General features: G+C 38.3%; 1 protein-coding gene across 1 annotated transcript; it reads left to right on the top strand.

The window, feature by feature from the left end:
* Window positions 1-8,128: 8,128 nt before the first annotated feature.
* Window positions 8,129-11,730, top strand: nfkbiab (nuclear factor of kappa light polypeptide gene enhancer in B-cells inhibitor, alpha b). The gene is made up of 6 exons (XM_032547144.1): window positions 8,129-8,604; window positions 10,264-10,369; window positions 10,459-10,669; window positions 10,761-10,849; window positions 10,930-11,187; window positions 11,287-11,730. Exons 1-6 carry the CDS (start codon window positions 8,144-8,146, stop codon window positions 11,320-11,322), a joined length of 1,161 nt encoding a protein of 386 aa, XP_032403035.1. The 5' UTR covers window positions 8,129-8,143; the 3' UTR covers window positions 11,323-11,730.
* Window positions 11,731-14,406: the final 2,676 nt, after the last annotated feature.

The following is a 14,406-nucleotide window of genomic DNA, read 5'->3' as shown; positions in this document are numbered from 1 at the left end:
TTAGGGTATGCTTACCAAATGGCATTATTGGTTTTAATGGGAAAAAATATGTTGTTTTTCTTATTTAAAAACCCCCAACATGCCTTAATAATTTAAAGGCCTCTCTTTCTTACAATAAGACAAATAAAATTCAAATTCCGATTTCGCATGGAAAGTTTTTTTTTTTGTTTTTTTTCTTAGAAACAAACTCCTAAAAATCGATTTTTATAGCTCGGTTTGTTTGCAGGGTTCAGGTTTTGACTCTCCTCAGAAAACTGATTACTTGTCGCCATCTAGTGGTGAAATTTTACTACAGCTCATTTTCCCCCTTATCTGTTCTGTCAAATCTTTGAATTTTTGAGTCACGTTCTGGTGAGAAATAGAAATAACCTGCTAACAATCTTTACAATGTTTTGTACACATACATGCTGTGATCAGCCAGCTGATTGACCTTTGCTTCATCAGATCAGGTAAGTTCAGCTTCTTCAAGGTCAGACCTGAAGTCAACAGCAACTCAAGCAGACATGTTTCCAATTTGTACAAAGCAGATAGTTTGTTGTCATTGCAAATCAGGTTGCGGGCATCACTTGCTTCTCAAGCATTCTTGTACTTTCTACTTCCTGGAGTATAAATTCCAGGAAGTAGAAAGTATTTGGTATAGATTAGTATAGATACCAAATAATGTTCATTATTATTTGGTATCTATGATGCCTGAACACATTTTATGTGTTGCGTAGTGGTTGATCAGTTGTGCTAGACCTTTTTATTGTGTAGGAATAATCAGTCTCAATAAAAATATATTATTTTATTTTATTAAATAATATAAATAAAATTCATATTATTTAATAATTCAGATTATTAAATAATATGAATATATGTTCACAGAGTTTATATTGCAATAATTCAAAACAAACATGCAGATTTTAACTCTTTAATCAATAGTTAAAGGAAACGTTTCAGGCACTTCAGTTCTCACGTGAAGATGAAAGTCAGCACCTTAACGAACACCAGAGCACGACGTTGATCCTCTTCTTGGGCAAGAGGAGGATCACCAGGCTCTTCTTGCATTACTCAGTAGTTTCGTCTCTGTTGCATAAATCCATCGCGGTTGTTTTGGGAAGCCCAAAACATTTTCAAAAATTGCCTAATGTCTGATTAACATTTAGTAAACAGGAAGTTGTCTGAATGCTTCCAGTAGTCTTCCTAATTCCAGGGTAATTAGGAAGAGGTGCTGTGAGTTTCCAGACCAAATTTAAAGACTTAAAGCTGAATCATAAAGATTTGGAAGGGATTACTTTTACAGCTGTGATTATAAATTGCCTTAAACAAAAGTAAAAATTAACCTGACTGCAATTTTTTTCTGACATTCCCTAATGGCTGAATATATGAAAAATCTTAATTAGAGAATTGATTACAAATTGTAGAAGATTTTAATATCGAGTGGTTAAAAGATACATACATATATATATATATATATATATATATATATATATATATATATATATATATATATATATATATATATATATATATATATATATATATACATTGTTGTCTAAAATAGAAATATCCAGACAGGAGAGGAAGTGAGTCATGTGTGTCTAAGGTAGAGCGCCTGAATGAGGAATCAGAGAATCTGCCTGTGAAGTCCACCAACAGGCCCAGGAAGTGGAAAAACAGGTAAAGAAACAGGTGAGAAGGCTGATCCAACCTCCCTGTCACACTTCATTTTTAATGAGTCACTGTTCACTTTGACCCTTGTGTTATCAAAGTGTGTGGCTGAGTGATTCATCATGAATCAGCTGGTGTTGTGCACGTTGTGCAGAATCCCCAGGGATTCCCACTGACACAGACATGTTCCACAGGTTTGTGAATGATCTTACAAATATTTAACAGATGCTTTTCTTTCTTAAGAGGTGAGAGATAAACCACTCAGACACGTCTTGAGTCGGACCTTGCAGTATCATTTCAAAGTGACTCCTGAATGACTCAGGATTTCATTTTTCTTCTACAGCTTCAGTCGGACGTTTTTATCCACTCACCATTAGCTCGATTATTCATTTTGGGCTTTCACTGTATGTGATTTATTTAAACTTTTTCTTTTCCACTCAGTATAGCAACAACTTTTGACTGCAATGATTTCTTATATAGAATAAGATTCTTGTGTTTGAACATATTCTCCTTACAGCAAGTTAAGAAACTTCTGGCATAATCCTGTCTGGATTTTTTGATCACTATTCTTGGAGGTTTTACTTAAACTGGTTGCTCTCATGACATGCATCTGGTTTTTGAGAAGAGTCCACACATTTTCAATAGATTTGAGGTCCAAAAAGTCCATTCCAAATGTTTGCATGCTTTATATTATTAATATTAATGCATTTTATTTAAAAGCACTTTTCAAACAACTCCAGTTAAAAGCAACATAAGAACAATAAACCAACAAACCTTCAGCAACTTGCATAAATTGAACACTACAGAGAATATACAGATTTAGAATGAGGTAATTCTCTTGTTTTTATTTTTTCTATGAACTGGCAGCGATGCCCCACAGCATGATGCAGCAACCACCGTGCTTGAGAGCTGCATCAGTATACTTAGGGTTAAAAACCTCACTTGACTGATTTTGTTGTTGTGGGTCAAATCTTGCTCAATCTTGTCCCACAAAATTTTGTCCAGATGTATTTTGTTTTTCCGTATCAGAAGCTGCTAACGTCAGTTGAGTTGTTGATTGTTGAGCATTTGCCTCTTTGCTGGAAAGTCTTGTCTGAATCTGTGGTGATAATCAATCAATGCATCTTGGTGTCTTAAAGTTAAAAGATGTTCTATAATTTTATCATTTTCAGTGCCACTTTTTCTGGAGAAATTTCTTGAGATAAATAGTTTAACTGGTTCGTCTGATGCCTGAGGGTTAAATATTTGTGGCTTAATCTCCTGGAACTAATAAAACAGAAACAATTAGTACAAGTCGAATCCCGGACTGCACCTTTTTTCTTCGGGCAATTTTTCTCATTTGCATGCACTGTATCTCACAATCAGATGGTTCTTTTTGTATTATTGCCAGCTGACTTTTTTTTACCCACCTTGAACTCTCCAAATATTAATAATCCCATAAACTCAGGTTGCATAAACAAATATCCGTAAAAAAAAACACACACCTCATCACACACATAAATCCAGCTAAATGCAGGTTTCCCTTCCCTGCTCATTTTGAAGCTTTGAATGTTTTCATCATGTTGGAGTTTTTCCTGTGCTGTTTCAAATGCTGGTTTCCAGTCACTGGTCTCATATGACTGGCCTCCAGTTCAGCTAAAATGGTGACACTCATTCTTAGAATGTTTGCAGAAATCCAAACTAAAACTCCCAGACAGCTAAACCTGGAAGTATTTGATTTGCTCTCCAAAGCATGTTTAAAAAATGCATTAAAAGAAATAAGATAAGTTGTGGGATAAAGTCGACTCTTTGTTTTCTTTCATAGTGGAGTGGCCGCTTTTCTTGCATCCTGCCTTGTGAATTCCTCTGTGCAAGTCTCTGCCTTTTCTTAACGTCCTGCCAACCAGCTGTTATGTGACCATAAACAAAAAAAGTGCTGAGAGTGAGGCCTGAGCTTCCTGGTTTGACTGGTCGCTCGAATGAACAATAGGAAGCTTGGAGTTTCCCCGTTAGGCCCACAGAACATTATGTTCAGGCTGTTATTTGTTTTGCAAAAAGGGATCGGTCGCAACCTTGTGGAGTCTTGCAAGCCCAATCAAGAATTTCAAGTCCTGCAAGAGACTACTAGGGGTTCTTATTCATGAAATGAAAATAACCTGCGTATTTGCAACCTTCGATTTGAGCTACTGAAGTACTTTAGATCACGCACAGCAATGATTTATTCTGGATGTTTTCTTGTGGTTTTCATTGGCCTTTAAAACGTTTACTACTTTCTACCTCTTCAGCACAAACTGCTTGCAGTTTGGCGTGTGGTCAGCATCCGCGGGTGTAAGGGGGGAAACTCCACTGCTCGTCTGTAGCCTCACTCATCACACTGCACAGCAAACACCGTCTGAAATAACACTCTAACCTTTAGAAGAAACTCCCATGCAGCCCCCCCAGGGCCTGCAGTCCGGCCCACCGTTTCCAGCAGAGCTGCTGAGCAACACTTGTTGAATTATTTATGAGGGCTTTGCAGATAAAGGTGCAGTTATAGTACTTTCCAGCCTCCTGTCTCTCATCAAAAGAGAAACTGTTTCCCTTCCTGTAGCATGTCGATATTCAAGAGTGACACTTTTTAACAGTTTGCACCAAACCAATTTGAAAATAATGGCATGCAAATGAAATACAGCTTCTTTAGGTGATGCTTTTGCCTGCAGGGTCAATAGTTTTAGAATGAAAACCTGGCTTGCAGCAGATAAATTCTGCACATTAGACAAAAGTAGCTAAGATACCAGGGACTCAAATAAACACAAAACAGTTTTATCAGCTTCTTCAAAACTAGAATATTACAAAAAAAACTTGTTTGTAATACAGAAATATTTTACTTCTGACAGAAAAGGTTCAAAAGGAGGGCTAGCTGAAACTGAAAGGACTCATTGCTGTTCACAGAGTCATGCATCCATAGTTTTTTAAAAGGTTTTATTGGCTCTAGTGGCCTTTATTTGATAGTTAATTGACAGGAAAGCGGGTGATGAGAGAAGGGGAAAGCATGCAGGAAAGGTCAGCAGACCAGGAATCGAACTTGCGACAAGACTAAGGCCTCCATATATGGGTTGTGCTTAACCCCTGTGCCACCACAGCACACCATGCATCCATACTTACATATTAGTGAAAAGTTGAGTTAAAGGAAAACATTTATTAAAGCAGCATGAATAAATGCTGCCTTTGCCACCACACACAAACATGTTGCATTCCTTGAGGTGAGCCTCTCCTTAACCACAGACAACTTCACAAGTACCTCACCTAAAGAGAAAAAGGTTTGCAGTCAGTGGTACAAAGAAAAACTCATTTTAATATTAAGCTCTCGCAATCTGTTACAGATCCAAGTTGCTTTTCTGTGAGCCAAGATTGTTGCAATAAAATCCTTTTGTATCTTCTGTAATGGTCAAATTATCTGAGAAATTGAGCTTTTTGTTTTCTTTACTATGAGCTAAGTTAGCAGAAATAAAGCTTTTCCACCATCACCTCTCTCCATTTATTTGTATTTACCCACCAGGTTATATCTACTGTCAGGGGCGATTCTAGGTGCTTAGCCCCCAGCAGGTCTAAGACCCATGAGAAGATATTTGTTGGTGCGGTTTTCTAAATCTAACTGCTTATTTACATACATTCACACACAAAATTAAGAGACATGTTGTCAGTAATTCACAGAACAAAAGAACAATGTTCATTTTACTGAAACATATACTTATAAAGAGTAAAATCAGAGAAACTTTACATTTTTTCCAGAGGTGTATAAACTCAGTTTGGAACAGAATCTCTAGACCACATCATGCCTGCCAACATCTGCTAACATTAATGAGACACAAGCAGCTGTGGAGTGACACAGTCCTAGTGGGGTCTGCTCCCCCGGAAATTAAAATAAAACTATGCATTTCCAGTCATTTGAAGAACATTTTACTAAATTCATAGGATTAATAAACCTAAAACCAGTTTCTTATCAAGGTTCAGGTACTATTGAAAATGAGTCATTAACCTGAACTTTATTTGAAAATCTTACTAAGAAAAATTGCATTATCCTTATTTTTATCTGAACGTTATGCGGCTGTTGGGCTTTTTTCTTTAAACAAGAATGAATGTCCGTCTATGGAAAAGTAGACATGATGAGTCGGGGTTTTACTATTTCAGTTCACAGTTCATGATGTGGGCCTATCATAGTTTCACTACCAAACACCTTTCTGTTCACACAGAACCAGCCTAACATTCTGCACTGTTCTTTAGTTTTACCTTATTTAAGTGACTCCAGAGAGATTTGGGAAATTAATTACAAAACATTCAGTCCTTATTCAAAGGAATGTCAGCAAAAGACAAAGTTCATTTTATATTCTGATGCCCCAAATTGTAATCATTTTGTGCCAGGCTTGATGTGTTTTACAATGGACATTGTTTTTAATTTTGTAAATAATATAACGAATCCTGCCATGCTAAGTCCTGAATACATGCTCAGAAGTTAGTTTAATAGCTAATACATGTGATATTAGGATGCAAAATTATGAACAAGACTTTCTTGGCCTTGACATGGTTGTCATGACAAAGCTTTCTACTCTTCAACTATAATCACAATAAATAACGTCCTAGCAGACTTTCTGCAAGCTCTAGTAAGTTACATTTTTGGACCAGTTTTTGGACCATATTGTCTTGAATTATAAAAAAAAACAAGACAATATATTTAATGTGTAACTTTATGTTGCAGCTTAAGCAGGTAAAAAAAACATCACCTTGTCAGCTTATTTAGGTGTTTTCCAGACATGTGACTCAGCTGCTTGAGGTGAGTAATGTACCTTCAATACCTTCAAACAGTGAGTCTCATATTTATTCATGGTGGGTTCCAGGTTGAAATTACACTTTTAAAGCCCAGCCTCTTTAATTACACACTTTCCTGTGAAATTGGGGCAGGTGGACTAAAATATATATATATTTTGAAATTATTTTATTTGAACATTGGTTTCCCTACATCATAGGGTCTGTGGTTTCGTCACAGTGTCATAACACCCAGACTGAAAGTCAGTGTTTGTGCTGACCCTTAAAAAAAAAAAAAAAGTGATTTGCCGACCTTTTAAGTCTCATCATCGACCAAGATCACCTCTTTGTAATCCATGTTTAAACAGTTGTGCATTTTAAATCTGAAAAGAAATAAAACTTGCAGTGTATTAAATTAACTGTCCATCAAAATTCTTGCTGCTGTAGACTCATATGAATCACCTTGCATGATTTATACAGGTACATTTTTACTCCAATGTATTGGAGTAACATAAAATGTTGATTTATTTCAGTAATTCAGTGCAAAAAGTTACATTTATGTTACATACATGCGTGACGCAGAGAAGGATTTGTCTTATGAGAGGTTACTCATTTTGATGAGTACAGATTACAACAAATGGAAACACAAAATGTAGTTTCTGTCAAAAAGCCGTGAATTAAGCAATCTGGACTTCCTTAACACTTAGTAGAGTGACAGACATTGCGGTGATGCATTATTTCCAGCCACAGGAACCAGAACATGAGTGTGTTTTGTACAGTACATGGACTTTACAATAAGCAGACATTTGTGTATTAAAAATCCCTTATGATGTTCTATCAATTTTGGGTTTTCATTACCTGATAATTATATAAATCAAGAGACATAAACACTAACATATCACTTAAAGTGAAGATAATCTTTGAGATTCACCTTTTAAAATGAATTACTGAATTAGATAAACTTTAATATTCTAATTTACTGAGAGGCACTTGTATAAACACTATGGGGAAAAACAGAGGGAATGCTATTCTGTTAAAATAGTCAACTGTTTTCTTAAAGATTGCATGGTATTAAATTAAAGTTCCCGTTAAAAATACACTGAAACAAAGTAAATATTAACTTAATTAATATGGATAAACAGGAAAAAGTTTCTATAGTTTATGGAATAACAGATGTTTTTGATGAATAAAAGGTGTTTATATTTATGTACATTGAAAGATATTGAATTAGAATTAAATATTCTAATTTATGTCTATGCAACTGCATATTGCAGGACTTGTGGTAAAGCAGGACTTTTTTTTAGCATGTTTTAAAAAGAGTTTGGTTTTTAGCTCCATTATTCTGAGCTTCTATATGATACTGATAGAAAAAAAATCATATAGAATGACTTTGCAATATTTTTAGAGCTCTTTGGGGACCCCTGCTGTTTTCTTTTCCTCTAAAGACTCTTAACTAAATCCCTTATTCAGAGCTGGAAGCTTCTGGAAAAAATGCCTCTAGCACATTCTAAGACAAAGAAGATGACGAGGGAAAATGTGTTTAAGTCCAAGCACTGAAAATCTAAACTTAGATTATAAAATCTAAGACTTTATGTGACTTTTTATGACCTTGCATCTTTGTACAAACTATTGACAAAGAAAGGGGACACAAAGGGGGGGTGCTGTTGCATGCGTGCCTCGGACCCCTTGTTTTACTAATTCCGCCTCTGATCCTGCAAACGCATAATGCTCAATGAGAAGCGTTTTTATTATTCAAGTCTGGGCAGAAATCCCCTCTCTGGCTCTGCTGTGTGTTTGCGAAGTTATTCTAGTTGTCAGTTTGGTGGAAATCCCCCACCTATGTGTTAACTCCGCCCGCTCTGCAGCCAGATACACGCAGAGGGCATTTACAGGCTGCAGCGCACGCACGCTCATCCACAGTACAACTAGGACTGCCAGAACCAACATGGACCTTCACCGGGCCAGTATATTAAACCAAATGGATTACAATCGGGAGTCTAAAGAAGGGAAAGCGGCCCAGTCGACGGAGGAGCGGCTCGACAGCGGCGTGGACTCGCTGAAGGAGGAAGAGTACCAGGCTGTGGCGGAGGAGCTCCATCGGCTCCAGCTGGAGAGTGAGCGCCAGCAGGCCGCAGCTCGGACCGAAGAGCCGCTGCAGGAGTGGCAGACGCAGACTACAGACGAGGGAGACACGTAGGTTTTTTACCCACCGGGTTATTTATATGCTTATTTATATAACCGGGGGCGCCTGAGACGCAGGGCCTCACTTTTGGGTCTTTGAGGTAATTTGATGCCTTCGTTCCCCGTCGGGAATGCCTTCCTCCATAAAACCCAGGCCTACATTAGCCCGGAATTATTATTATTGTTGTTTATAAGCATTGAGGTTTAGTCGCAGTTTTATTAAAGCCCGGTTAATGGGTCTGATTTGATTTCAAAGTAATTTTTTTTTTTTCTTGCTGTGGATATAGTAAACAAAAAGGCCATTTATCAGGAGGTCAGATTGGGAAAGTCCCGGGCGCGCCGCCAAGGAATCCAACCGACGCGCGTTCCCGTGAAGAGCAAAGAAGGGGAAAACTGGGAAAATTTCCCTAAAGTGCTACCATATAAATACCGAGAAACCACGAATAAACCCGTCTTCTGACAGAGAATGTGTTGTCTCAAAACCAGTGGAAACAAACAATACCCTAAAGTAACCCTAAATTTTGTTATTTTTGTCCCAATGTTATTCCTCCGCACAGAAATGTAGTCCGCGCTCATAACCCTCGTCTTAAGAGTATCCATAAAGGGAATTTAATTAAAACGATGTAAAGTGCTTTATTTACACCAAAGCAAAAATAACATAAAACTTTCAAAACATTTAAATCAAGATTAAACGTGTGCAGAACCGAATCACAACTACGTTTCTTTTCCTTTTTTTTTTTTAAACTGCTGGCAGGGCCGTCTCCAGAAAGTCTCCAAAGGTGGGCCCCCATTATTTATAAGAGCCCTCCCAAAAATATCTGAAGTTTATTATGCTTCTGTTACATATAGACTTTAAAAAGGTGTGATAGTTAATTATTCACATTCTGGTATATTTCTAATAGACCTATAAGATATTAATAAAGAAGAACCTGCTGCTCCAAAGCTGCATGTTGCTCAGCTGCTTTTGATAACTTTTACCAAGAGGGTGAAATAGAAACTTTATTAGTTTATTTATTTGTTACAAAATATCTTCATTGAATTTCAACTACAACACTAATTTGAAAGGGAGCATTTACCTTTTGTTTGGTCCTGTTATTCCACCAGGCTGTTGAAAGATGGACTAATTGTCTTGATTTTCCATAAATAAGAAAATGGCAATAAAACTGATTTTAGAAAGAGATAATAGTGATTTATAAAGTTGGATATTTAACATTATTGCTGTAAATTTCTATAAACACCTTGTACTTGAAAGCAAACTGCTCTGTGTGCACTATAGATTTAGTTTAACTATTCTAGCACTTTCACTCCTGCAACATAATGAAAATATATATTTTTAAAACTGCTATTCAAAAATAAAAAATAGATCTATAAAGTTGCTGAAATCTGTTATTTAGATTTTCATTATGTTACCCCCCCTTTCAGCTTTTAAACAATTTCCATCTGAAGATGCCTCTGGCTGCTCAGTTCTGGACGTCCCATTTATTAAAATATAATGAAAAAAACTATTTGAAACATGCACTGGGAGTAATACAAAATAAGCCTGTTGATGCAAGTGGAGTTGTGTGCATACATGCTTTTCCAGGCAGTAAATCAGATTCTTGGTATAAGAATTTGTTCCCTTTTCTGTTTTTGTTGTCTAACGGGGGTTTGTTTCTACCTTTTTCTCGGCAGGCTGCTCCACCTGGCCATCATCCACGAAGCAAAGGACTACATCAAACAAATGATTGACCTTTCAAAGAACACACCTTTCCTCAATGCACAGAATGACCTGAGACAGGTATGTGATCTTCCCCTCTCCTCTGTTAACATTTTATTTGCTCTGATCCCGATCAATAGTGTAACATAAATGCTTTGCCTCCCCCACAGACTCCTCTCCACTTAGCAGTGATAACAAACCAGCCGAACGTGTGCTCCAGTCTCCTCGCGTCCGGCTGCGACCCCACGCTGGTGGACAACAGCGGCGACACGCCTCTTCACATCGCCTGTCGCCACGGTAACCTGTACTGCTTCAGCGTCATCACACAGAACTGCAGGTTGGAGCACCTGCACACGGCGATGGCCGCCTGCAACTACAACGGTGAGACTGCGTCGAGGCACGCTGGCGCCGGCACGGCGGACGCTGCTGGCAAGGAGTCGGTTCTAATCGACGCCTCTTCTGTTTCATGCAGGTCAGAACTGCCTCCACCTGGCTTCAGTTCACGGTTTCCTCTCGCTGGTGGAGAAAATGGTTGACCTCGGAGCGGACATCAACGCTAAAGTAAGCAGATTCATCCAGACGCAGAATGTGGGCCGACGTGGAGAATGTTTTGGTTTTAACACGACGTCCTTGTTGCACAGGAGCAGCACAACGGCCGCAGCTCGCTGCATCTTGCCGTGGACCAGCAGAACCTCGCTCTGGTCAAACTCCTCCTGAGGAAAGGAGCAGACCCCAACCTCCTGTCGTCCGGGGGACACACTCCCTTCCACCTCACCTACGGTTTGGACAACTGCGACATCCAGAAAGAGCTGTTCCCGGTGACCCATCCGGACCTGAGGGATCTCTCTGAATCAGAAAACAGCGGAGAGGAGTCGTCGTCGGAGGAGTCGGACGAAGAGGTGTGTTGAAATCGCAGTTGGAGTAGAGCGACTGACTGAAGTGTCAAAATTTTGACTGGTTGGGTAATCCGTTTTTTTCCCCGTCGTGTGTGTCTGCAGGGAATGTACGACGACATTCAGTGGAACGGACATTAGCAGAAAAGAAAAAGGAAGTTGCAGAACAGCCCAAGATGATTACGATAAGAATGAAGGCGGCACAGCTCGGCACATGTCTGATTTATTTGTAACATCATGCTGGGAAGATGGCAGCGAGTCAACGCGGCTGCTGCCGAACCGGCCCAGGCTTGCAGCTCCTGATATAAAACGAGACAGTGACCGCTGCAGGAGAGCGAAACGCACACATTGTAACGGGACTGCTGTGTGAGAGGATCCCCTGAAGACCCTGTTCCAGCTCTGTTGTATGATACTGTAAATGCTGTGTATATGAAGATGTATTTTTTATGGAAGCTGTGAATGTGTACAGTTTAGCAGGTTGTATATGTGAGATGGCAAACAGTTCCAGCGCACTCCAGTTAAATTAAAACACTCATATTTAACACCTCAGACCTGCTCCGTGACTTGATTTGTGGGAAATGGAGAGTAAATGTTGCTTATGGTTTTTCAAGTATTCCCGATCGAGTCTTGCTGTTCCCCTCTCTCTAATAATGTGTGAAGCTTAGACAAAAGGAGTCCTTTACTCTTATTATACAGGGATCAGCATTAATTAATTACTGAGAGCCATAAATTACAGTCATCATAGTTATTTGGACTCCAACAAATTAATTTAAAGTCAAAGATGTGGGGAAAAAAGTCTAATTTCCTTTTATATTGATGCATCTCGATCATTGAGAAACCAAGTTTCGATATGTTTTGCTCAAAATTATGAGCTAATTTCGTTTTGATGTAGTTGCATCAGGACAGGTGATGCTGGGAAATCACCTGTCCTGATTTTAATTAAATCAGGACAGCTGAATTTAATTAAACTCTTAAAAGAGCAACAGATGTGCTTAATATCATCTTTTTGTGTTTAATGGTTGCCTTCGGACAGAAACATGCAGCAATCATTAGTTCGCAACAAAACCTGGTATGAATCTGACAAGGACAGGCTGAAATTGTCCAGGATGGACAGCAGGAGACAGAGGTTAAAGGTTATTTTTTTCAGATTAATGCTGAAAGGTTCCACAAGACGGAACTTCCCTCATTTAGTCTCTTCCCATCGGAGGAAGTCGAGGCTTTTGATCGCTGCTATTAATGAACAGGATCAAAATGTCTTCCAAGAATAACTTCTTCTAGCAAACCAGGAAACGTTTGCTGATGATGATTTGGGTATTTTCCAGCCTGAGGGAAATCTGCGTCACTAGGGTCAGAACTTTTTTACTTTTTGGAAACTCTCCTTGACCCCAAAGAAAATCTGTGGTCATATCCTCAAGAGTCATCATTTAAACAGAAACGGACAAATTGTGATCAACTCCAAGCACTAATATGACAAGTAAAGGTCAAAATCAGTCAGAATTTGGTCCAAGAGTTGATATCCAGCGTGTCATAGACTCTACAGTAGAAATGTCTCCTGATAGAAATTCCACATATTTGCTACTAAAAGCCGCTGAAACATTTTAATTATTCCCCTGTAAACCATGAGAAACATGTAAAAATCTAAAAACGTTAAAGTCTCAAAAGGCAACATGTAATCAGCAGCGCCTGACAACACTACGAGGCTGTAATTACGCAGGAAATTACCCATGTGCCCTCTTCCCGCCATATATGGGCCTGGTCATCCTAATGCCTCCATCAGAGCATGACAGCCGAGCCGAGTCATTTCTCATCAGCCAGCCTGTATTTTCATATTTAAAAGGGAAAACCAGATTGCTCTACAGCTCACTTCCAGCGAATAAGGAAGTGGAAGTCGGGCTTTGATGTCCTCTGTGCATGTATTTAAAACAACAAAACAAAACAAAAAAAAACAGATAAGAGGCTTTGGAAATTTTTTGTCCCTGCTTGTGGAATGAAGTGAACTGCTCTGTCATTTGAATAAGGAAGTTTATCTGCAAGGTGTGGCTACGGGAGATTTGAGAGGAAATTCCCAGGAACTGAACGCTTCAGCTGTTCATGACATTCCTGTTTAAATGGCGACCAAGATTATTAATAATTAAAAATTAAACTACTAGGTTATATTATGGAATAATTAAAATGCTCTTCTCTGACTGTTTATATATGAAAAAGCTAAGATCAAAAGCTTATGGGACTATCTTTAGACTTTATATTTAATCTCAAGTCATTGTGAGAAATGATCAGGTAAATTATTTTGCAGACATTTTTGCACAACTATTTTAAGTTTGTCTTTTCAGCCATTATGTTGTAGATTTGCTGCCATGTTTGTGGTCGCAGAGTGTCCTTACTTTTTACCACAGCTGCATGTGACTAAGCCTGCCACAATAAGGACTAAATCAATTAAGAGCATAATAAATTAAAATGAGCGCAATCATTGTCATTTGGACAACGGCCGTTAAAGAGCTGCTCTGTTTTAATATTGTTGAAAAGCTGCCATTTTGAGAAACGCTGCAAACATTTGATACCTTGTATACAGTAGTTAGTTTGAACTGCCTGCCACTTTTGCCAAGTTTAGTTTTTCAAATGCAGTACAGCGATTTCATAATCCATTTTAATTATTGTTATTTCGGTTGTTTTGTTTATTTTGGATATTTAAGATGTTTTCCAGATCCAGTCTTAAATGTTCTTTAAATATGTAGCTTTCTGATCTTGATCTAAGTGGGTACACTAGCATTAATAAGCCATTATTATTATTATTATATTATTATTATTTATCCCAATAATTTAACACATTTGCTATAGTGACCTCAAAGGTGAGTGACCTCATTTGCTATAGGCCTACATGTGACCTCATTTAGGCTAATATTTTAGCTGATTTGTAAACTGGTCGAGTTAAAACCACATCTGAAATCTGAATATTCTGAGGAACAAATGGGCCTTCTCACTTGCCGTTTATTTTAAATGACCAATTTAGCTGCAAAAGCTCAAAAATAGTGACGGTAAAAGGGGCAAGTGTAGCCATTATGAAAATGTTGTATGCAGACTCATTAGTAGACACAGCTTTAAATGAGTGTACGGTCCATTTCAGATCATCAGGTTTGTTATGAAACCGAGTCAAACAAGCTGCACATTTCCTGTAAGACTGCTGAATTTCAGCTGAACTATAAATGAGTAAACATAGAGACTTTGGAG

The sequence above is a fragment of the Xiphophorus hellerii genome, chromosome 19 (assembly GCF_003331165.1).
Source record: "Xiphophorus hellerii strain 12219 chromosome 19, Xiphophorus_hellerii-4.1, whole genome shotgun sequence".
In the NCBI taxonomy this organism is placed as follows: Eukaryota; Metazoa; Chordata; class Actinopteri; order Cyprinodontiformes; family Poeciliidae; genus Xiphophorus; species Xiphophorus hellerii.
The sequence above is the reverse complement of the archived record's forward strand: the minus strand, read 5'-3'. Positions and strand labels throughout refer to the sequence as shown.